Source organism: Aquarana catesbeiana, linkage group LG02 (genome assembly GCF_042186555.1).
Source record: "Aquarana catesbeiana isolate 2022-GZ linkage group LG02, ASM4218655v1, whole genome shotgun sequence".
Lineage (NCBI taxonomy): Eukaryota > Metazoa > Chordata > Amphibia > Anura > Ranidae > Aquarana > Aquarana catesbeiana.
This window is the reverse complement of record NC_133325.1, coordinates 108,654,529-108,679,069: the sequence shown is the minus strand read 5'-3', so window position 1 is coordinate 108,679,069 and position 24,541 is coordinate 108,654,529. Positions and strand designations below refer to the sequence as shown.

The 24,541-nt window shown below is 39.9% G+C and overlaps 1 protein-coding gene across 1 annotated transcript in view; it reads left to right on the top strand.

The window, feature by feature from the left end:
- The window catches only part of RXFP2 (relaxin family peptide receptor 2), a 512,938-nt gene extending 489,990 nt beyond the window's left edge, over positions 1-22,948 (top strand). Inside the window, exons 17-18 of the mRNA XM_073613352.1 lie at positions 5,017-5,235; positions 21,359-22,948. Of these exons, the coding sequence (XP_073469453.1) occupies positions 5,017-5,235; positions 21,359-21,627 (488 nt within the window). The 3' untranslated portion in view covers positions 21,628-22,948. The remainder of the gene's footprint in view (positions 1-5,016; positions 5,236-21,358) is intronic.
- The last annotated feature ends 1,593 nt before the right edge of the window (positions 22,949-24,541 follow it).

Below are 24,541 nucleotides of genomic sequence, written 5' to 3'. Positions count from 1 at the left end.
AAACATCTCTATGGCCTAAGAAACCGGAAGCTACGAGCATTTTATGACTTAGATTTCGCCGGATGTAAACAGCGCCATTGGGAAATTGGGAAAGTATTTTTTCACACCGATCTTCATGTGGTCAGATGCTTTGAGGGCAGAGGAGAGATCTAGGGTCTAATAGACCCCAATTTTTTCAAAAAAGAGTACCTGTCACTACCTATTGCTATCATAGGGGATATTTACATTCCCTGAGATAACAATAAAAATGAGTAAAAAAAAAATGAAAGGAACAGTTTAAAAATAAGATAAAAAAGCAAAAAAATAATAAAGAAAAAAAAAACAAGCACCCCTGTCCCCCCTGCTCTCGCGCTAAGGCGAACGCAAGCGTCGGTCTGGCGTCAAATGTAAACAGCAATTGCACCATGCATGTGAGGTGTCACCGCGAACGTCAGATCGAGGGCAGTAATTTTAGCAGTAGACCTCCTCTGTAAATCTAAAGTGGTAACCTGTAAAGGCTTTTAAAGGCTTTTAAAAATGTATTAATTTTGTTGCCACTGCACGTTTGTGCGCATTTTTAAAGCATGTCATGTTTGGTATCCATGTACTCGGCCTAAGATCATCTTTTTTATTTCATCAAACATTTGGGCAATATAGTGTTTTAGTGCATTAAAATTTTAAAAAGTGTGTTTTTTCCACAAAAAATGCGTTTGAAAAATCGCTGCGCAAATACTGTGTGAAAAAAAAAAATGAAACACCCACCATTTTAATCTGTACGGCATTTGCTTTAAAAAAATATATAATGTTTGGGGGTTCAAAGTAATTTTCTTGCAAAAAAAAATAATTTTTTCATGTAATCAAAAAGTGTCAGAAAGGGCTTTGTCTTCAAGTGGTTAGAAGAGTGGGTGATGTGTGACATAAGCTTCTAAATGTTGTGCATAAAATGCCAAGACAGTTCAAAACCCCCCCAAATGACCCCATTTTGGAAAGTAGACACCCCAAGCTATTTGCTGAGAGGCATGTCGAGTCCATGGAATATTTTATATTGTGACACAAGTTGCAGGAAAGAGACAATTTTTTTTTTTTTTGCACAAAGTTGTCACTAAATGATATATTGCTCAAACATGCCATGGGAATATGTGAAATTACACCCCAAAATAAATTCTGTTGCTTCTCCTGAGTACGGGGATACCACATGTGTGAGACTTTTTGGGAGCCTAGCCGCGCACGGGACCCCGAAAACAAAGCACCGCCTTCAGGCTTTCTAAGGCCGTAAATTTTTGAATTCACTCTTTACTGCCTATCACAGTTTCGGAGGCCATGGAATGCCCAGGTGGCACAAAACCCCCCCAAATGACCCCATTTTGGAAAGTAGACACCCAAAGCTATTTGCTGAGAGGTATAGTGAGTATTTTGCAGACCTCACTTTTTGTCACAAAGTTTTGAAAATTGAAAAAAGAAAAAAAAAAATTTTTCTGGTCTTTCTTCATTTTCAAAAACAAATGAGAGCTGCAAAATACTCACCATGCCTCTTAGCAAATAGCTTGGGGTGTCTACTTTCCAAAATGGGGTCATTTGGGGGGGTTTGTGCCATCATGGCATTTTATGGCCTTCAAAACTGTGATAGGCAGCGAGGAGTGAAATCAAAAATGTATGCCCTTAGAAATCCTGAAGGCGGTGCTTGGTTTTTGGGGCCCCGTACGCGGCTAGGCTCCCAAAAAGTCCCACACATGTGGTATCCCCGTACTCAGGAGAAGCAGCTGAATGTATTTTGGGGTGCAATTCCACATATGCCCATGGCCTGTGTGAGCAATATATCATTTAGTGACAACTTTTTGTAATTTTTTTTTTTTTTTTTGTCATTATTCAATCACTTGGGACAAAAAAAATAAATATTCAATGGGCTCAACATGCCTCTCAGCAATTTCCATGGGGTGTCTACTTTCCAAAATGGGGTCATTTGGGGGGTTTTGTACTGCCCTGCCATTTTAGCACCTCAAGAAATGACATAGGCAGTCATAAATTAAAAGCTGTGCAAATTCCAGAAAATGTACCCTAGTTTGTAGACGCTATAACTTTTGCGCAAACCAATAAATATACGCTTATTGACATTTTTTTTACCAAAGACATGTGGCCGAATACATTTTGGCCTAAATGTATGACTAAAATTGAGTTTATTGGATTTTTTTTATAACAAAAAGTAGAAAATATCATTTTTTTTCAAAATTTTCGGTCTTTTTCCGTTTATAGCGCAAAAAATAAAAACGGCAGAGGTGATCAAATACCATCAAAAGAAAGCTCTATTTGTGGGAAGAAAAGGACGCAAATTTCGTTTGGGTACAGCATTGCATGACCGCGCAATTAGTATTTAAAGCGACGCAGTGCCGAATTGTAAAAAGTGCTCTGGTCAGGAAGGGGTTAAAACCTTCCGGGGGTGAAGTGGTTAAGCTTTGGCAATAAAACCTGGAAGCCGATTTGTTTCTAAGCAGAGTAGCACTCTTCAGTTTTAGTAAATAACCCCCAGTATGTCTCTTCTACAATAAAAATTCTTCCCACTCACAAGTTTCTCAATTCAGTGCAAAGTTCCACATTAACTTTACATGCCATGCAAGCAAAGTAATAGGATTACTAGCCCAATACTTTCACATGGAGCTGGGAATAGAGTCCATAGCTCTGTGTAAGCTAGCTTCAGAAAATCAGTTTGGAAATTATGAAGGAATAAAGAAGGTAAATGGCTAGGATTAGGGGGGACAGTTAAGTGACCCTTTTGCTTTGCCCTCTATATATATAAAAGAAAGGGCCACTTTAAAACTATTACTGAAAATAATTTGAGTCCCTTTTAAAAACTAGAGAAATGGAAAAGTGTTTTTTTTTTATCCACAGCAACCAGGCACATACTGTATATTCGTAAAAACGTGATTTTTCTGAGGGAAACATGGAAAAAATAAATAAATGTATAAATTGTCAGTATGATAAGAAAAATAAAATTATGTCAGACCATGTGACCATAAAAGTATGTGCAATGTTGTAATGTAAATTGGTAGCAAGATGAAATACAGTATGCTATATAAGTGCAATCACAGCTGAATATAGTTATTTTCTATCATAGCTAAGTATGGCTATTTCTTTCAGCTAGTGAGCCATTATTGGCTTTACCCTACAGACATGTTTCTATATCAGATAATGTGGCAAAAGGTTTTACTGGTGGTTATCGAGTGCTCCTTATGCTGGCCATACATGGATTGAAATTTGGCCGGTTCAGTAGGGACCGGACGAATTTCGATTCATGTATGGCCGCTGTGGTTCAGCAGAAGTCGATCTACCAATTGACTTCTGTTCAACTGCCCTATTGGAAAAAAGGCACTCGATCAGTGCTGTGGGCTATAGACTGCAGTGCTGATCTGTATATTCTGATAGTGGGGAAGCCTTATCTGCAGAATACGATTCAGCAGGGTGGATTTCTCCACCCACCTCGAATATGTGGATGGGGAAATAAGTCAATATTTTTCATTCAACCCACTGGTTAAATGAAAAACCTGGAGATTTAAGGTAGTGTTCAGGTCTGGGGATGGTCACATGTTTCTATCAGTACTCAGCACAACATACACAGCTAGATGGAAAGAGAGAAGAACTGATATGTAGAACACCGACTACCCAGGAGTGCTATATTTGAGAGAAATTGCCACTTCTAAGGAATCCTTTTTACAGTGTCCATTCTGCTATAATCCTGCCCTAGAGAAGAACTGCAGTTATTCACATAGCATGCTGCCTTGGACACAGTGCCCATAATCCCCAATAGTAACACCCACACACTATATTGTGTGGCAGTCACAACACTGCTATAACCAGTCAACCAAAAATGACTATGAGACACAAAGGTCAGTGTCAGACCTAGACCACCTTGAGGTGGTAGCGACCATTGGGTTACTTTTACATGTATTCTTGCTACATCAATAATTTTTTTACAGATGGGGGATCCATTCCCACTGGGGGGAAGACTGGCTGACCAGGACTTGGTAGTAATGTAGGAACTCTGGCAATGCAGTGGCGCAAGCCACAGTAGATACAGAAAGTGAGGAGTCACAAAGAGGCAAATAACACTGCTGAGATTATATGCTCAATGACATTTAGGTAAGTGGAGTCCATGTACTTGCTCATTCAGCAATTGTGAGAGCTATTAGAAGGGCCAAGGTGCAGAGTTTAAGGAGCCGTCTGATTTTCACCAGAGCACCGTACAAGGGGTGATGAGATTTGCTGTTGACAACTCCAAGGTTGCGGCCTTCTGACTCACTCAAGCGGCTACCAGGAACAAAGTACAGGTGTTCAGGAAAGAGTCTCTTGCAGCATAGGCATGTCAACAACTCACAGTGGGACATCAGAAGCAGAGACGAATGCATGGGATCACAGGGGCATGAAGCAGGCTGGAATACATAGGGGTCACAGATGCAGGATGCAGTCAGAAATGCACTGGGGTCCCAGGAGCAGGATGCATACTGGAGTGCACTGGGGTAACAGGAGCAGGACACAGTCTGGAAAGAGCAGGATGCATGCTGGAGTGCACTTGGGTAACAGGAGCAGGATACAGTCTGGAGGGCACTGAGGTCACAGAAGCAGCATGCAAGCTAAAGTCTACAGGGTCACAGGAACAGAGAATACACTGAAGTACTAGGGAGGTTCACAAGGCCTTAGAAAGCATTGGAGAAAGCAGCACTGAGGCACTGGGGCGGACTCATTGCTCAAATGCTGAGCCATATGCCAACTAGCTGTTTATGACAGCATCCCCTCTGTGACTGGCTGCAGCGCTGGCAGAACCCAGAAGCTAGCTACCTCACAGAAGGAGTAAAGCCCGGTACTAGGGTTTAAACAATTGAGTGTGACACAAATGCATTTTCTAATGCTTTATCTTTTGTTTTCATAAGCTAGATACTGGTTAGAGTATAACTATTCTATTATCAAAAATAAGCAATATACTTGGAATGAAACAGTCTAGACCAGTTTATTGATGCCATTTTTTTTCTTTTTACTTCGTACTAATAGGTGTTAACCTGGTCGCCTTTATTATTATAGTCTTCTCCTATGTCAGCATGTTCTGTTCCATACAGAAGACAGCTCTGCAGACCTCAGAAATAAGAAGCCACATTCACATGGATGTCGCTGTTGCCAACAGATTTTTCTTCATAGTGTTTTCAGATGCCGTGTGTTGGATTCCTGTGTTTCTTCTGAAGATTCTTTCCTTGTTCCATGTAGATATCCCAGGTAAATGCAATATAACCAAGTGTTATTTTACTTAACAGAAATGCTTACAGGTCTTGTTGGGGTATTTCAATTCACAGACAATTTGAATGAACAAAAATACTTAATGGTGGTATTCTGTGCCACTCCATGTCATGTCTGTATCTGCAGGACAATTTTAAAAAAGCTATTCTGACCACCGTTAAATTTTGGCTCTCCATGGACACCTTCTTTCTGAGTCTGTACCAGATATCTATATCACACACTGATGGGTTATTCATCTTGGATCATTGCCCTGTATCAAACACTGGCAGCATTAAGGCACTGAAAGAAAAGGGGTCTGCGATTCATTTGGGTTAATGACCTCATCCTCCTGACAAAATCTCAACTATAGCTCTTACTTTTAAACATCTTAACATCCCACAGAAAAATTGTGTTGTATTATAACCAAAACATTAGCAGTTAAGAATTGCCAGTAAAGTGTTTAGTTCTTCCAAGAGATGGAATAGTAAAAGAGAAAAATGTATAAACATATTACAAGATAATTGTATGGTACAGTTTATAGATGCCCTAGAAATTATGCTCTCTGGACCTGTTAATCTCAAACAATAAGGAGCTTATTACAAATGTCCAAATAAAAGAAAATCTGGGTAGCAGTGACTATATTATGATATAATTAGATTTAATTTAAGTTGTAAAAACACTTAATTTTGAGAGAACACATTTTCCAATGCTTAGGGCTGTTCTCCAAGACTCAGACTGAGAGATAATATTTTTAGCTAAGAAACTAGGACAGAAATGGGAATGTTTCAAATCGACTGTACGCAAACACACTACAAAATATATTCCAATGTGTTCAGAAAGTTAATGTGGCTCACGTTCAATGCTAAAAAAAAACCCATAAAGAATAAGAAAAGGGCATTTAAAAATACAAAAATGAAGAAACATAAAATGTAAAAAGTAAGTCTTCAAAAAAAATCAATGTTAATGACAGATTGGAAAAAAAAAAAAGGCGAACCCCTAAAAATTCTCTAAATATACTAACTATACAAAGATCATGCCTGAGTATGTAGGTAAAGCAAAAATGCCAATTGCCCCAAATTATGAGCCCCCATGTTGGAGCATATATAGCAATTGATAAATAAAGGGCAGGTATGCCGGGAGGGACCCTTTTCCTTTTTAAACTTGCAGCGACACACACTGTATATAGTCCCCTTTCCATATATAGCAAGATAAACAAAAATAGCAACCACCCCAATTTATAATTAGCTTTTAGAATAAGAACATGGCAGAACTTTGCACACAGGACTTTACAAAACAAAAATAATTTGTCAATACTCTCACCAGTTAGCCAGTAAAATGAAAATCAAATGCTGCAGTCTAAAAATATGAGTTAAAATCAGAGGTTTTAGTTGCATAATATTTGTGAAATGTCAAAGCCGCACTGCCTCATCAAGGACCCTCTGTATAGTGCGTGTATGAAAATCTCCATGTTGAAACATATATAGCAATGGGTAAGTTAAGGGAAGATATGCCTGGAGGGAGCCCGTTTCCCCTTAAGGCACAGGGATACACCAGCAGAGCTCAATGGCAGTTGAACGCATCTAATGTGTCCCAGTGCCATATACAGCCATATACAAAAATGGGAACTACCCTCATTTATAACTAGCTTTTAAAGCAATGTGCACATGGAAGAGCTTTGCAAACAGCTAAGCAAACCAATTTTCAAGCACATTTATGAGATAGCCAGCAAAAAAAATAAATAAATTACACCATCTAACAATTTGCCCATATACCCTTTTCAGCTCTGTGTATACAAAGGAAAATGATATAACCCAAGCCAGCAATGAAGATGGTAGTGCCACAGCCTCAGCTGAGCTGCAATGGCTTAAATCTGATATGGCTCAGGACCAGTTAGACAAAATATAGGCAAATAAAGTACAGTGGGTATTTTTTGCATCTGAAGGAAACAATGTTTAACCTCCACATACGGAAAGACTTCTTCATAGTAGGAGTTGTGAAAATATGTAATAGAATCCTTCAGGAACTCGTTTAAGCCAGCCTAGTTATTTATTTATTTTTTTAAAGCCGCATGCATTCCTAAATACACAGAATATAACTGGATATGACCATTTGTAAGTAATAACACTAGAAAGAGTTGGTCCAGGGAAGATCTGATTGCCTGACGATATCAGGAAGGAATTTTTTACCCATGCCTTATAAGAGTATTCCTCTTCTTTGGATAAACTGTGGGTAAATGTTTCTGTTTATGGAAATTTTCTATATATTTTTTCTTTTTTTTTTTTTATTACTGGTTAAACTCGATGGACTTTTTTAACCTGACTAACTATGTTACTATGGAGTAGAGCTGGGACATGTTTTTGGTCTTGGATGAAGTATTACACTAAAGCTCATCAAACATCTTACCGTCAAACCATACAAAATATGTTAAATCAACTTTAGTTTTACCAAAACTTTGGAGGACTAGGGATCAGCCAAATATACATGGGTTCAGTTTGAGACGGGTTCAGTAAACTTTGCTGACGTTCGAGTGCCAAATCCAAACCCCACTGAAGTCAGAGGAAACCAAATGTTAAAAAACAATAATGGCCATTTTTTAGGTAAAGCAATTTCAAACAAATGGCATGGGGGTCTGGGCACTACCCTGAGGAACATGTACCAAAGCAAAGTTTGAGTTTAGCAGGGAGCAAACATTTTAATAAAATTGAAACACTAAAATTGCAAATTCCTTTAAATAACATGCCAGGGGGATGCTCTTAAACTACCTGTGAAGTGGAGCAAATCTGACATTTGAAAAGAATAATTCCTGTTTAAATTGGCTGTAAATTACAGCTTTGACTGCTTACTTCTAGATGAGGGTCTTGTTTAGATTTTAATAAAGAGAGTATACCAGCAGTGGACTATCATTTGGCAAGAGACCATGTGCGTGTTTATACACTGTACAGAGGAATAAACTAATATATAGTGGACTGTCATTTTTGCACTTCACTTGCAAGCTGATGCACTTTTATATTGTTAATGCTGTTTTATTGTTTGTTGATGTACATATTTATATCATATTAATCATAGGTACCTTTCACATATTTTTTGTTGCGCTGCACTTTTTTGGTTATATTCTATTAAGTTGATGTAGGAACACATGACAGTGGTAAGCGGCAACAATACATATAAAACACACTATATATATATATATATATATATATATATATATATATATATATATATATATTTTCACATTTTGTCATGTTACAACCAAAAACGTAAATGTATTTTATTGGGATTTTATGTGATAGACCAAACAAAGTGGCACATAATTGAGAAGTGGAAGGAAAATGATAAATGGTTTTCAAAATGTTTTACAAATAAATATCTGAAAAATGTGGCGTGCATTTGTATTCAGCCCCCTTTACTCTAATAACCCTCTCTTAAAGCCCTGGTTCAAGAGCCACTGGAGTGGGAACAGTAGCGTGAAAAGCACAGTGAGGTAGGAGTGCCTGTGAGATCTGTGATAGTTGGTACAGATGGATGGTTGATGAGCCACCAGGTCCGGGATGCCGGTGTCAGCAGAGGCAGATGCAGGTCAGCGACCCGGTGAGCTGGAAGGCACAGGAGTAGAAGCAGGCTAGAGCAGGGTGAGACAAGCCAGGTCAAACACAGGTAATTAAACAGAGCAGAACAGCAGGCTGGAGCAGGTGAGACAAGCCGGGTCAAACACAGGTAGTCAGGCAGAGTAGGGCTGTAAGCTGGAGCAGGGTCAGATGAACAGGCAGAGGTTGGCAACAGAATATCAAATAAGGAAGTCTTTAGCAGGGTCAAGGCAAGCCGAGGTCAGGGTTGGAGATATCACGTAAGTCAACAGAGTCTATACAAGTGATCAGATGGCAGGTGCAGGTTTTCAGGACACACAAGCTGCAGATCAGACAGCACTGCACTTGTGCAGCTGCTGTTCTTTTAAAGGCCCATTGGCGCCAAGCACCGTCTAGCATGCACACACGCATCTGGAGCGTGCCCTTGCGCATGCCCGCACACACACGCTGCTGACCAGCCCGTTGGACTGGCACCCGTGTGCGTGTGTGTGCACGCACGCACCTCTGTCTTGCCACAGTAAGTCCCTGACATTACCCCCTCCTAATGGGCAGCCTCCGGATGTCTAATTGGCCTTTCTTTTCTGGATGGGCAAGGAAAAAAGCACGGATCAACCTCCTTGCGAGAATGTTACATTCAGGCTTCCAGCAATTGTCTTCCAGGCCATAACCTTTCCACTTAATTAGGTACTGTATTAGGTTTTGCCATCTCCTACAATCTAGGATGACCTCTACTTCGTACTCCACACTTCACTCAACCAGAACAGGTTCTGGTGGTCTGGACCCTCTGTCAGGAAAGGGGTCAGGTACTGCAGGCTTTAACAATGAGACATGAAATACAGGATGAACTTTTAACGAGTCAGGTAAGGATAGTTCATATGATACCTCGTTAATTTTCTTGAAGGACATGCCAACCTGAGATTAGTTGTGGAGAGCCATACCTGATTGCCCAGCTGCAGATTCTGTTCATCTCTTCTTTTCCTATCGAAAGCCCTCTTGCTGTCCGCCTGGGCATTTGTCACCGCCTCCTCCAACATCCAATTATTGCGACTGAGAAAGTCTACTGTGTTCTGGACTGCTGGGACTGAAGATTCTGGAAAAAAGTCAGGCAAAAATGAGGTGAAAGCCATAGTTAGTGAAGAAAGGGGACTGTCCCGTAGCAGAATGACTGAAATTATTGTAAGCAAATTCTGCTAGGGGCAGTAAGGACACCCAATCGTCTTGGACAAAGGTCGTGAAGTATCTAATATATTGCTCGAGGGTCTGATTAGTCCTCTCTGTCTGCCTCTTGGTTTGGGGATGGTAGGCTGAGGACAAACCTAGTTCAATTATCAAGGTTTTACGCAAGGCTCTCCAGAATAGGGATGAGCTTCGAGTTTGAGTCGAACTCATGTTCGACTCGAACATCGGCTGTTTGCCAGTTCGCCGAACAGCGAACAATTTGGGGTGTTCGCGGCAAATTCAAAAGCCGCGGAACACCCTTTAAAAGTCTATGGGAGAAATCAAAAGTGCTCATTTTAAAGGCTTATATGCATGGTATTGTCATAAAAAGTGTTTGGGGACCTGGGTCCTGCCCCAGGGGACATGTATCAATGCAAAAAAAGTTTTAAAAACGGCCATTTTTTCAGGAGCAGTGATTTTAATAATGCTTAAAGTCTAACAACAAAAGTGTATTATTCCTTTAAATTTCTGATATTGAGTATATTTGTACAATGTCATTATGAAAATATGTCTGTATAATGCGTGTCTGATTCCACTAGACTTGTAAACACTCTATAATAGAGTTCATGTTTTAAAAACCCCTGTGTTAAATTATTTTTAGTACAATAAAATACAATCCCTTTTATACAACATTGGTCTGATATCCTAAACTTGCTGCCAAAAAACCCCACCTGGGGAAATCTCTTTTCCTATTTTCCTTTAAATTTCGTAACTGGGGGGTGTCTATAGTATGCCTGTAAAGGGGCGCATGTTTCCCGTGTTTAGAACAGTCTGACAGCAAAATGACATGTCAAAGGAAAAAAGTCATTTAAAACTACTCGCGGCTATTAATGAATTGCCGGTTCGACAATACACATTAAAGTTCATTGATAAAAACTGCATTTGATTTCCCCACAGGGGAACCCCGAACCAAAATAAAAAAAAAAACTGGCGTGGGGGTCCTCCTAAATTCTATACCAGGCCCTTCAGGTCTGGTATGGATATTAAGGGGAACCCCACGCCAAAATTTAAAAAAAAAATGACGTAGGGGTCCCCCTCAAAATTCATACCAGACCCTTCAGGTCTGGTATGGATTTTAAGGGGAACCCCGTGCCAAAATTTTAAAAAAATTGGCGTGGGGTCCCCCCAAAAATCCATACCAGACCCTTATCCGAGCACACAACCTGGCAGGCCGCAGGAAAAGAGGGGGGGATGAGAGAGTGCCCCCCCTCCTGAACCGTACCAGGCCACATGCCCTCAACATTGGGAGGGTGCTTTGGGGTAGCCCACCAAAGCACCTTGTCCCCATGTTGATGAAGACAAGGGCCTCATCCCCACAACCCTTGGCCGGTGGTTGTGGGGGTCTGGGGGACCCCACGCCAATTTTTTTTTTAATTTTGGCGCGGGGTTCCCCTTAAAATCCATACCAGACCTGAAGGGTCTGGTATGAATTTTGAGGGGGACCCCTACGTCATTTTTTTTTTTTATTTTGGCACGGGGTTCCCCTTATTATCCATACCAGACCTGAAGGGCCTGGTATGAAATTTAGGGGGACCCCCACGCCAGTTTTTTTTAAAATTTTGGTTCGGGGTTCCCCTGTGTGGAAATCCCATGCAGTTTTTATCAATGAACTTTTATGTGTATTGTCGGGCCGGCAATTCATTAATAGCCGCGAGTAGTTTTAAATGACTTTTTTCCTTTGAAATGTCATTTTGCTGTCAGACTGTTCTAAACACGGGAACATGCGCCCCTTTACAGGCATACTATAGACACCCCCCAAGTACGAAATTTAAAGGAATATTACACTTTTATTGTTTGACTTTAAGCATTATTAAAATCACTGCTCCCGAAAAAACAGCCGTTTTTAAAACTTTTTTTTGCATTGATACATGTCCCCTGGGGCAGGACCCAGGTCCCCAAACACTTTTTAGGACAATACCATGCAAATTAGCCTTTAAAATGAGCACTTTGATTTCGAACGTTCGAGTCCCATAGACTTCAATGGGGTTCTAACGTTCGTGCAAAGTTTTGGTCTGTTCGCAAGTTCTGGTGCGAACCGAACCGGGGGGTATTCGGCTCATCCCTACTCCAGAAGCGTGAAGTGAATTGCACTCCTCTATCTGATACAATGTTTGCAGGGACTCAATGTAATCTGACAATTTCTTTAACAAATACTTGGGCAGTTTCCATAAAGGATGGAGTACCTCTTAGCGGCAGGATGTGGACCATTTTGGACAATCGGTCCACAACTACGAAGATTGCAGTGCATCCTTCAGCTATATCCTGCTATCCTCCTATAGCCCTACTATAAAATCCATGGAGATCATCCTCCATGGTCTATCAGGAACGGGAAAGGTTTCAAAAGTCCCCAGGCCCGACTTCTTGCCATTTTATTCTGAGTGCAGACAGGGCATGAGTTTACATACTTTTTGCAGTCCTCCAGACCAGGCCACCAGAATGTGCGTTGTACCAACTCAAGGGTCTTGTGGACACCAAAGTGACCTGCCAGCGGATGATCATGAAGTAGCTTCCATACCCCAACTCGTACATCCTCTGGAACAAAGATTTGACTGCCCCTCCAAAGTAGACCATCATTAGATGTCAGCTTGACCCCAGAGGGTTTAGAAATGTCCATGGAGGCTTCTTTGAGTCGGGAGAGGAGATCTGTTTGTAGAAGCAGAAAGTTGCCTGCAGGTAAGATAGTGTCTGGAACAGATAGATCCTTGGGGTTGTCGTACATACGTGATAAAGCGTCCGGTTTAACATTCTTTGATCCAGGTCAGTAAGTAATGTGAAAGGAAAAACATAAAAAGAACAGAGCCAGTCGAGCTTGTCGTGGTTTCAGCCGTCTGGCAGATCTTAAGTATTCTAGATTTTATTGGTCACTGTATATTAATTGAATCAGAAAAGGGCTGGCGACTTGGATGCTCTTGAATAAAAGTCCTTTAATGGGTTACATGGGTACACGGGTACAGGCTACGCTGACGCGTTTCGGCTAAGGAGCCTTCATCAAAGCATACATGTTTGATTTAAAAACTGATATTTATAACAGAGTAAGCACTCCAAATAGGGCGGGTGCATCCTAATCAGAGCAATCAAAACAATTAAAAACACATGGAGAAGAGAAAGAGAAGCACAGCAGGCATATGAGAAACATACCATGAACAAATAAAGCATATTCAAAATGGTGCGATAAATGTATCAAACAATGCGACTATGTTGAAAAAATGCGATTATGTTAAAAAAAGATTTATATCCATCCTATCGTTCAAACCATACGGTTTTCTAGTATTGAGGGTATGTATCCACCATACTTCACGCTTGAGCAAAATATGATGAGTGTCACCTCCTTTTGGGGGTTTTTTAACCTGTTCAGCACCAAAAAAGGAAAAAGTGTCAAGATTACCATGATGGAATTCCTGGAAATGTTTTGACACATTTGAGATATTTTTAGCATTAGTATTTGTAGTGTCATTCACGTGTTCCGAGATTCTAACTCTCAACGGGCGTATAGTGCACCCAACGTATTGTAGACTGCAGGCACTACACTGAATAACATATACCACCAATTTAGAGTTGCAGTTTATATACTGTTTGATGGCATATGTTTTCTTGGCAGAAAAAGAAAAAACTGAGGTGCATTTTTTATGTCTATGACACTGCCTGCAGGTGTTGTGGCCACACATGTAGGAACCTACAGTGGAAAGCCTGGTCTGCGATTTGTTTGACTTCTGGAAGCAAAACAAGCTGGGTGACAACATACTTCCCAGACTGGGGGCCCTTCTACTGGAAAATTGACAACCGCCCTGGATAACAGAGTACAGATCCTTGTCTGCATACAGAATGGAGATGCGCTTTAAGAATTGCAATAATTTTGTTGTGTTCTAAAGAGAAAGTAGTGACAAAGTTAACTTTATTTCTATTGTAATCCCTACACTGTTTGTGTTTATTTATGCCACTATTCTGAATCATCTCCACCCGATCTCTATGAAATGCTATATTTTGACTTCTAGCTATTGATCGTGTACTATAGCCCCTTTCTTTGAGTCGCTTTTGAATCGCTGTGCATTCTTGCAAGAAATCCTTATCTGTAGAGCAGTTTCTCCTGGCCCTGATGAATTCACCAGTAGGCAAAGACTTGATGGTGTGACTTGGGTGACAGCTATTGGCCAATAAAAGGGAATTTCCTGCACAGGGCTTTCTAAAAGTTCTGGAAGTCACTGTGTTGCTATCTGGGTGCCCCATCAAGGTCAAATCCAAATAGTCTATTTGGGTCGGGTGGTGCACACAGGTCAACTCCAGGTTTAGGGAGTTGGTATTAATATATTTCATAAAGTCACCTATGTCACCACTCGATCCATGCCGTACTACAATCAGATCATCAATGAAACGACCATACCAGGCGATGTTGGTTTTGAATGGGTTACCATGGGCAAATAAAGTGGATTCTTCCCACCAGCCCATGTAAAGATTCGCCAAAGAGGGGGAAAATTTAGTCCCCATGGATGCACCTTGACTTTGAATGTAGTATCGTTCATCAAACATGAAGAAATTGTGTGTCAGGAGAAACTCTACTGCTCTAAAAATAAACTCACGTACATTAGGACTGTAACCACTGTAGCATGAAAGATGATGTTTGATGTCTAACAATGCTAGAGAGAGAGGAATGCAGGAATACAGAGATCTAACATCTATGGTGATCCAAATGCATTCTGTGGACCAAAAAATTTCCTGCATGTGGGCTAACAAATGTCCAGTGTCCTTTATGAAACCAGGTAGACGGACAACAAGCGGTTGAAGAAATTGATCAACCCATTCTCCTAATCTCTCCAATAGTGATCCTATGCCAGCAACTATGGGGCGACCTTTCACTGGATTGTCTTGTTTGTGCACTTTGGGGAGATGGTGAAAAACCGGAGTAATGGGATGTGTCACCATGAGATAATCTACAGTTTTTTTATCTAAAACACCCATCTCCTTGCCTTCATCCAATAATTGTAACAATTTTTGTTGTATTGTTGCTGTGGGATCAGAACTGAGGGGGCGATTTGTGATGTGATCTTCCAGCTGCCTGAGTGCTTCCTGTTTGTAACTAGCAGTATCTAGGATCACTACAGTACCCCCCTTATTTGCCTGGCGAATCACTATGTCAGATCTTATTTTCAAGGCTTTTAAGGCTGTGGTTTCTTGCTTGGTCAAATTAATTGTATTTCTATTATTGTCTTGTTGACACAATTCCTGCAATTTAACCAATTCTGATTCCACAATATTCTGAAACAAATCCACAATGTCATTCCTGTTTTGAACAGGGTAAAAATATTTATCCCCCATGTTGATGTTTGATTCCTTTATATCAAAAGATCCCCCCTCTGATTCTGCTTGCAGACTCTCCAATGCAGACCTTGCTGCTAAATAATCTAATCTGAAGGAGGTGGTCTCATTTTGAACATTGTGACACACTGTGGATTCGCTATCAGAAGGTTTATCCTTGAAATGTTTCCCAAGCATCAGATTTCTTACAAAACGATTGATATCCAGTATGGTGGAAAAAAGACAAAAATGTGTACTAGGGACAAAAGACAAGCCTTTGGACAAAACAGAAAGTTCATGCTTGGTTAATTCAATGCCTGACAGGTTCAATACATTGTTAGAAAAGTCTGTAACTAGTTCTGTGTCTTCTTGGCTTTTCTTGGATATCTTCTGTAGCCTGTGTTGTTTGTATGATGACTCCCGCCTCGTCCTCTTTTTCCTCTTTGATCTGGTGGCTGTGTTGATGTTTGAGGATTTGTTGCAGGTTGCTGTAATGGCTCCTCTCTGGAAAAAAACGAGCTGACTGAACCTCTTGAGGAGACAGGAGACTGCTGTTCAGCTGTGTCAGAAAATTCTGACTGTGCATCCTCCGGTGAGCTGAAATTAACCCTTCTGTCGCCTCCTGATCCCGGTCCCTTTTTAAGAATAGAGTGAGGGAATCTTTTATTTTTTGTACTTATGTAAACAGTCCCATCCTCATAATCCTTTAAGTTCCTTAGATATTTGGATCTCTTGGTCTCCATTATCTCAGTCTCTAAGCTAGAGATTTTGAGCTGAAGATCGGTATTAAGATCGTCATATATAGAGAGCAATCGATATTGCAAAACACTGTCCTTCAAAGAGACTATGTTCTGGTTGACATCTACAAGAAATTTCTCTTCATATGATGAAATCAAACGCATTAAGTCAAACGAACATTTAGAGAGGATGTCATTCCATTGTGTGAGGAAAAGTTCAGAGTAAACTGTGGAGGGAGATTTCCTAATCCGCAGACCTCTGGGCACCATACATTCTGCGATATATTGCTGAAGACCTGTGCAATCCCACCAAAGCCGCATTTCTTTCTTCATTAGAGTTTGCAATTTTTCAAAAATGGACTTACATTGGGCTTCTGTTGTTAAGTCTTTATCATCTTTAGTAAAGACTTGAGACAATTTGAACTGCCGGTCAGAAGATGTGAGGATAGATCGAATGTTGCCTGCTTGCTCATTCTCCAAAACTGTACCCGATGCTGTATCCATGATAAATCATCAAATGATATAAGGGCAACACAGTTCAATAATGATGCAAAATGGAAAAAGCAGGAGCGGGTAATGAACAGTCACAAGAGAAGCAAAATGATACCACAGCTCCACTGCCAATATGATGATCTATAAACTGTGATCTGGTGCTCTAGCCAGGACGTTCAGGCCCCAAAATGCAGTACTTGAATCAGAAAAGGGCTGGCGACTCGAATGCTCTTGAATAAAAGTCCTTTATTGGGTTACATGGGTACACGGGTACAGGCTTCGCTGACGCGTTTCGGCTAAGAAGCCTTCATCAAAGCTGATGTCCGTCTACCTGGTTTCATAAAGGACACTGGACATTTGTTAGCCCACATGCAGGAAATTTTTTGGTCCACAGAATGCATTTGGATCACCATAGATGTTAGATCTCTGTATTCCTGCATTCCTCACTCTCTAGCACTGTTAGCCATCAAACATCATCTTTCATGCTACAATGTTTACAGTCCTAATGTACGTGAGTTTATTTGTAGAGCAGTAGAGTTTCTCCTGACACACAATTTCTTCATGTTTGATGAACGATACTACATTCAAAGTCAAGGTGCATCCATGGGGGCTAAATTTTCCCCCTCTTTGGCGAATCTTTACATGGGCTGGTGGGAAGAATCCACTTTATTTGCCCATGGTAACCCATTCAAAACCAACATCGCCTGGTATGGTCGTTTCATTGATGATCTGATTGTAGTACGGCATAGATCGAGTGGTGACATAGGTGACTTTATGAAATATATTAATACCAACTCCCTAAACCTGGAGTTGACCTGTGTGCACCACCCGACCCAAATAGACTATTTAGATTTGACCTTGATGGGGCACCCAGATAGCAACACAGTGACTTCCAGAACTTTTAGAAAGCCCTGTGCAGGAAATTCCCTTTTATTGGCCAATAGCTGTCACCCAAGTCACACCATCAAGTCTTTGCCTACTGGTGAATTCATCAGGGCCAGGAGAAACTGCTCTACAGATAAGGATTTCTTGCAAGAATGCACAGCGATTCAAAAGCGACTCAAAGAAAGGGGCTATAGTACACGATCAATAGCTAGAAGTCAAAATATAGCATTTCATAGAGATCGGGTGGAGATGATTCAGAATAGTGGCACAAATAAACACAAACAGTGTAGGAATTACAATAGAAATAAAGTTAGCTTTGTCACTACTTTCTCTTTAGAATACAACAAAATTGTTGCAATTCTTAAAGCGAATCTCCCCATTTTGTATGCTGACAAGGATCTGTACTCTGTTATCCAGGGCGGTTGTCAATTTTCCAGTAGAAGGGCCCCCAGTCTGGGAAGTATGTTGTCACCCAGCTTGTTTTGCTCCCAGAAGTCAAACAAATCACAGACCTGGCTTTCCACTGTAGGTTCCTACATGTGTGGCCACAACACCTGCAGGCAGTGTCATAGACATAAAAAAATGCACCTCAGTTTTTTCTTTTTCTACCAAGAAAACACATGCCATCAAACAGTATATAAACTGCAACTCTAAATCGGTGGTATATGTTATTCAGTATAGTGCCTGCAGTCTACAATACGTTGGGTGCACTATACGCCCGTTGAGAGTTAGAATCTCGGAATATGTGAATGACACTACAAATACTAATGCTAAAAATATCTCAAATGTGTCAAAACATTTCCGAGAATTCCATCATGGTAATCTTGACACTTTTTCCTTTTTTGGTGCTGAACAGGTTAAAAAAACCCCAAGAGGAGGTGACACTCATCACATTTTGCTCAAGCGTGAAGTATGGTGGATACATACCCTCAATACTAGAAAACCGTATGGTTTGAATGATAGGATGGATATAAATCTTTTTTTAACATAATCGCATTTTTTCAACATAGTCGCATTGTTTGATACATTTATCGCACCATTTTGAATATGCTTTATTTGTTCATGGTATGTTTCTCATATGCCTGCTGTGCTTCTCTTTCTCTTCTCCATGTGTTTTTAATTGTTTTGATTGCTCTGATTAGGATGCACCCGCCCTATTTGGAGTGCTTACTCTGTTATAAATATCAGTTTTTAAATCAAACATGTATGCTGTGATGAATGCTTCTTAGCCGAAAAGCATCAGCATAGCCTGTACCTGTGTACCCATGTAACCCAATAAAGGACTTTTATTCAAGAGCATCCGAGTCGCCAGCCCTTTTCTGATTCAAGTACTACATTTTGGGGCCTGAACGTCCTGGCTAGAGCACCGGATCACAGTTCATAGATCATCATATTGGCAGTGGAGCTGGGGTATCATTTTGCTTCTAGTGTATATTAATACTGGATAGATGGCACCTTCCAACAAGTATGTCCACTCTTCTAATGCTACCTTGATGGCAAGTAATTCCCGATCTCCAACATCATAATTTCTCTCTGCGGGAGAAAGTTTCTGTGAGAAAAAGGCCACAGGATGCATTAAGTCTTCGATACCCTGGCGCTGAGAGATAACCGCCCCTACTGCTTTTTCGGATGCATCCACTTCAAGGATGTAGGGCAGTGATGGATCAGGATGACTGAGGATCGGGGCTGAGGTAAAAAGTCTTTTGATTGTCTCTAAAGCATTTTGGGCTTCCAAATTCCAGTGGAATCACAAGTTCTGCTTTGTCAGCAGAGTGAACGGAGTGATTATGGCAGAGAACCCTTTAATGAACTTCCTGTAAAAGTTTGCGAAGTCTACAAAATGTTGCACTCCTTTCTTGTCCATAGACACAGGCCAATCTAATATAGTGGACACCTTGTGAGGGTCCATCTTAATTCCAGTTGTGGAAATCACTAACCCTAGGAACTGGATGCTCTGCTGCTCAAACTTGCATTCTTCTGCCTTTGCATACAATCCGTGTTGGCAAAGCCGGCATAACACCCTGCAGACATGTTCCCGATGTTGGTCAAGTGATCCAGAGAAAATTAAGATATCATCCAAGTAGACAACTACAAAAATGTCTAGGAAGTGTTTAAACACCACACTTACGCACCTCTGTCTTGCCAGAGTAAGTCCCTGACACCCCTAACTAAAATCTAGTAGAATCAATTTCCTTCAGAAGTAAGCCTAATTAGTAATAGAGTCCACCTGTGTGTAATTTAATCTCAGTATAAATATGATGGTGGCAGCATAAAGTTGTGGGGATGCTTTTCTTCAGCAGGGACAGGGAAGCTGGTCAGACTTGATGGAAAGATGAATGGAGCCAAATACAGGGCAATCATAGAAGAAAACCTGTTAGAGTCTGCAAAAGACTTAAGACTGGGGTGGAGGTTCACCTTCCAGCAAGACAACGACCCTAAACATACAGCCAGAGCTACACTGGATTGGTTTATAGCAAAGCATATTCATGTGTTAGAATGGCCCAGTCAAAGACTAGATCTAAGTCCAAATGAGAATCTGTGGCAAGACTTGAACACTCTCTATCCAATCTGACAGAGCATGAGCTATTTTGCAAAGAAGAATGGGCAAACATGTCACTCACTAGATGTGCAAGGTTGGTAGAGACATACCCAAAAAGACTTGCAGCTGATTGCAGTTAAAGGTGGTTCTAACATGGTTGTAACATGACAAAATGTGGAACATTTCAAGGGGTATGAATACTTTTTTAAAGCACTGTATATAATTTCCTTTAGATTTGCCAATAATTATGCAGTGTATTGGGCCTGCCTGGTTTGATAGAATGAAAGGCATGGCAGCAATCTGGAACATTTTATTACTGGAATATATTACTATGTATTGTGTCTTTAACATAATGAGAGGGTGACTATGTGCCCTGCCATCCTAAGCCATGGCATATGTTGGCTTTCTAGAAATTTGGCTCTGAGAACTTGGAGTCAGTTTAGGCTCTTTGCCTGTATTAGAATTAGGTGAAGTATAACCAATTCACTCTGCTGTGACCTACCACTGCTGCTTCATTGTCAAATCAAAAGACTGGGAGTGTGTTTCTGACCAAAGTGTGCTGCCACAGTGAAGCCCAATGACCTATCTAATGTATGTTGTCTGGTAAGGATGACTGCATCACAAACCTGGCTTCACAAAATGACAAATTCTTTGGCATGTACACAGTTACAAACTGCATTTAGCTGTTTGTCTGCAGTTCAGCTTTGAAATGAACTTTTATTAGGAACAAAGCACAACAATAATGCTTACCAGCCCTGCCACCAGTAATGTCAGCCTCTTGATTTCTTGTAGAGCTAGAAGTGGCAGTAGAATGTTAAACATCTAACAGTACTGGGCGTATCAGCCTGCAACTCTCACTATACCCTTTGGTTCCACCCACTAGCCTTTTCAATACTATTGTGTGAGATCTTTTTACAAGTTGCATTTTTGGATTTTATTTTTTTAGGCATTTTAAGGTGTTAACTCTGGTTCAGTAATTTGATTTACATTTTTTTTACAATCTCATTTTTAATTCCTGCACAAACAGGTTGTAAAAAATAGAAAATTATATTACATAAACTAAATCTTACAAAAGAAACAAACAATTATATGATAAATGGTATTTGTTATCACAACTATTTAGAAAGCAGCAGGCAAATCAGGGAAACAGATGGTGCATATTATAGTAAAAAAATGTAATGAAGGCTATACAAAATATACTTTATCTAAATTGGATTTTCCCTTTATCCAGCCACTGCTTTTGTGCATTAATTGGGACAATATTGGTATATGGTTATGTGTTATATGGACATGGTTATATATCAAGCACATCTTAATGTTCTGTAACTGCATTATTGCCACCATAGCTTCAATCTGTGTTTATTTTCTTGTAATTGCAGGCACTGTAACCTCTTGGATTGTGATATTCATTTTGCCGATTAACAGTGCCCTGAACCCCATCCTGTACACATTAACTACGAGCTTCTTTAAAGAGAAACTTAAACAGCTGCTACATAGACAGCGCAGGAGATCCATATTTAGGAATGAGCGGAAGAGTTTATCCACGTCACTGGTGTGGAATGAGGACCCCATTGTCCAGCATTCCAATCTTAAACTTGGCTTTCTCCATAAAATGTCTGCTGGGGAAACAGTTATTAAGACGACATGATATACAGAGAAGCGTAACTGGATAATGCCTCAACTTATCACACCTACCTGTATCTCTGTACGAGAAACTAAAAATATGAATGTTTCGGAAAACATTTACATGTCCACCCACAACTCTTTTTCAGATGGGAATGGAAAAACAACTGTGATCAAATTGCCTTTACCTGTCAAGATAAGCATTGTCTTTACTGGAGCCATTTTGCTACTATCATTTTAAACTACTAATGAAGCTAGTGTGCTTTCTTCCATATTGGGCTTTTGTACATTTTTTTTATTTCCATCCAGCTTGACTTCTTTTCTTATAATATTGGAGGACTTTGAAATGCAGTCTCTAAAGACTCAATAATGTACAATATAATGACTCTATACTCTCCTTATAGGAGAACATAATTATTCCTGTTAAACAACTGCTTATTTATATATAGAACTATTTCTATATTCCATTGTTACATTTTGTTAAGAATAAGAAATGCAGTTTTCTATAAAATATGGGAGAACTATGTGCAGTATAAGCTAAATGGACTATGTTAAATCAAAGAAAATCTATCGTATTTCTGCACAGATTACTGTTTTATAAAGCCAGGCACAAAATCTCAGGAGAACATTAGTGGTCTGTAAAAAAACTCCATATAACCAGCAAACATATCCCCAGGTATGCTTTAAATGAATGTAAGTGTATAAAATACAAACAAGGGCAGTAATAAAGGGCGCCATTCACCAATAGGCCTTCGTAACAATATCAATGTCCACTCCTGATTTGTTATAATAGTGCAGCTTTACCTCTCAGAAATTACTTGATTTGTATTATTTGCTTGTATTCTCTCTTTGTCAGAGCAGACAAGTAAGGCTGAGAGTCGCCTCCTGCCTGGAGTCAATGCTAATAACAGATATCAAGAAAACCAAAGGCTATGTTAAATAACAGTTTTGCTCTCATCCAGCAGTCCAGACCTAGTGTCAGCCTTAAGCTTAAAGGATATCTAAGCCAAATAACTTTTTTTTATCACAGCTCACTATTCCTTAGATGTGGTGGCAGTACTCATTTTCATGTTTTAGGCTATATAAATTTTCATTGTACCGTACACAGAGAATCATTGTTCATTTTGCCAGAATTGCAGTGTAAGCATGGCTCCCACCATACATACTGGGGAGCAAGTAATCTTATCCACCCCAGGATATTATTTATTTTTAAGATTACCAGGTAAACAGAAAAATGGGGAAAAAAAAAATGCAGTCATCTAATGATTGGTATACTGCAATATATATATATATATATATATATATATATATATATATATATATATATATAATTTTTTTTTTTTTTTTTTTTTTTAGGGGGTGGGGGGATATGTACAGTTTAAGCCTGAGATAGGTCAGCCTCCCTGGGGACCTTACAGATTGACACAAACCTGACATTTCCATTCTGCTTGATCTATGTGAATGCAGAGTATCAACGGCATGCACACCAATCCTTGAGAAATAAGGTTGCACAATTTTAGCAAATTTACAAGATACCTACACGACGTCTGTTCCTGAATGGCCCACTTCAGGTGTGTATCCCCATTATTGTGTCCGTTTAAAGGACCATTCATCCTAAAAAAAAAATGTTTCTTTATGTGAAATATTAATTTAAAGGAAATTTTTCCTAAGAGAAACATGAAAGCTGTCATTGCTAAGTTTCTATTCTAAAAAAAAAAGCTAGTTGGATGTTAAATTGAAAATGTGGCCTCAATACTTTGAGATACTAACCCAGAACAAGTAGAATGCTAAGGAGTTTTGACTTTTACTCTGACTTTCCTGACATGCATACTTGTTCCAAGTGTCTTAGAAAGAACCAAAGCCAGAGGGTCAGCATAACAGTAAGGCAATAATATATTACTTTGCTGTGCAGTGTTTTATACGTTGTATATGCTGTCATTTTAGGCTGAAGGAATAGCCAACAATTTTAGGGGAGAATAAAATAAACACTGAACAAAAAGTCAACTGTATGTCAAAAATCAAGGCAAGATGCTATACTACCTTCAAAAGTTCTCATAAGCTCTTGATAACATTACATATTTATACAAGAATGGGACTAAAGAGCACAAAAAGGAGAAAAGGAGAAAATGAGAAGGCAAGTAGGCATCGCTTATGTTTTTTTAAATATAAAGATTTTAAGATTGTTTGAAAGCCTTCCATTTAATACTGGTTAAGCTCTTCCCACTGACAAAATAAATTACACATCTTAGTATTAAAGTGGTTCTAAACTTAAAAAGTTTTTTTTTTCACCTTAATGCATTCTCTGCATTAAGGAAAAAAATTCCCCACTACTTTTTCCTACCATACCCAATCCCTAAACACTTACCTAACACCTGTCACTGCTCCAGGACTGTCTTGGCTGCAGCACCACTCCTCTCACTTCCTGCTTTCATGGGGGATACTCAGGGCAGCAGGATCAACAGCCTCCAGCTGCTGTCAGTCAAACTCCTGTGAGGAGGGAGCAGGGGCATGGTTTATTAGCGCTGTGTGTGTATGTGTGTGTGTGTGTAGGCACGCACACAACCCAGCTTGGGTGCGCAACCGTCTTGGAAGCACCCAGGGAAGGAAGAAATGGACAGCGCCAGTGAGGACTGCCAAAAGAGGAGGTAGGGGACCTTTCTGTGCAATATAGTTGCAAAGAGTAGGTATGTACAGGTTCTTTTTTTATTTTAAGAAGAAAAACCTTTAATATCACATTAAGCTCCTCCCTTTATGCGTATGGAAGCTGTAATGTCTTAGGTTGTGGAAAAGTTTAGGGTCACTTACAGTGTTGTTCTCATAATATGGAGGTATACAGGAAGACAGTGTGCAAATACACAGTATGATGCTGTTGTCTTTGCTGAAAAGCTGGATCAGACTTGAAACAGGTTGATCATCCCCTTAAGAAAAAAATAACTTGA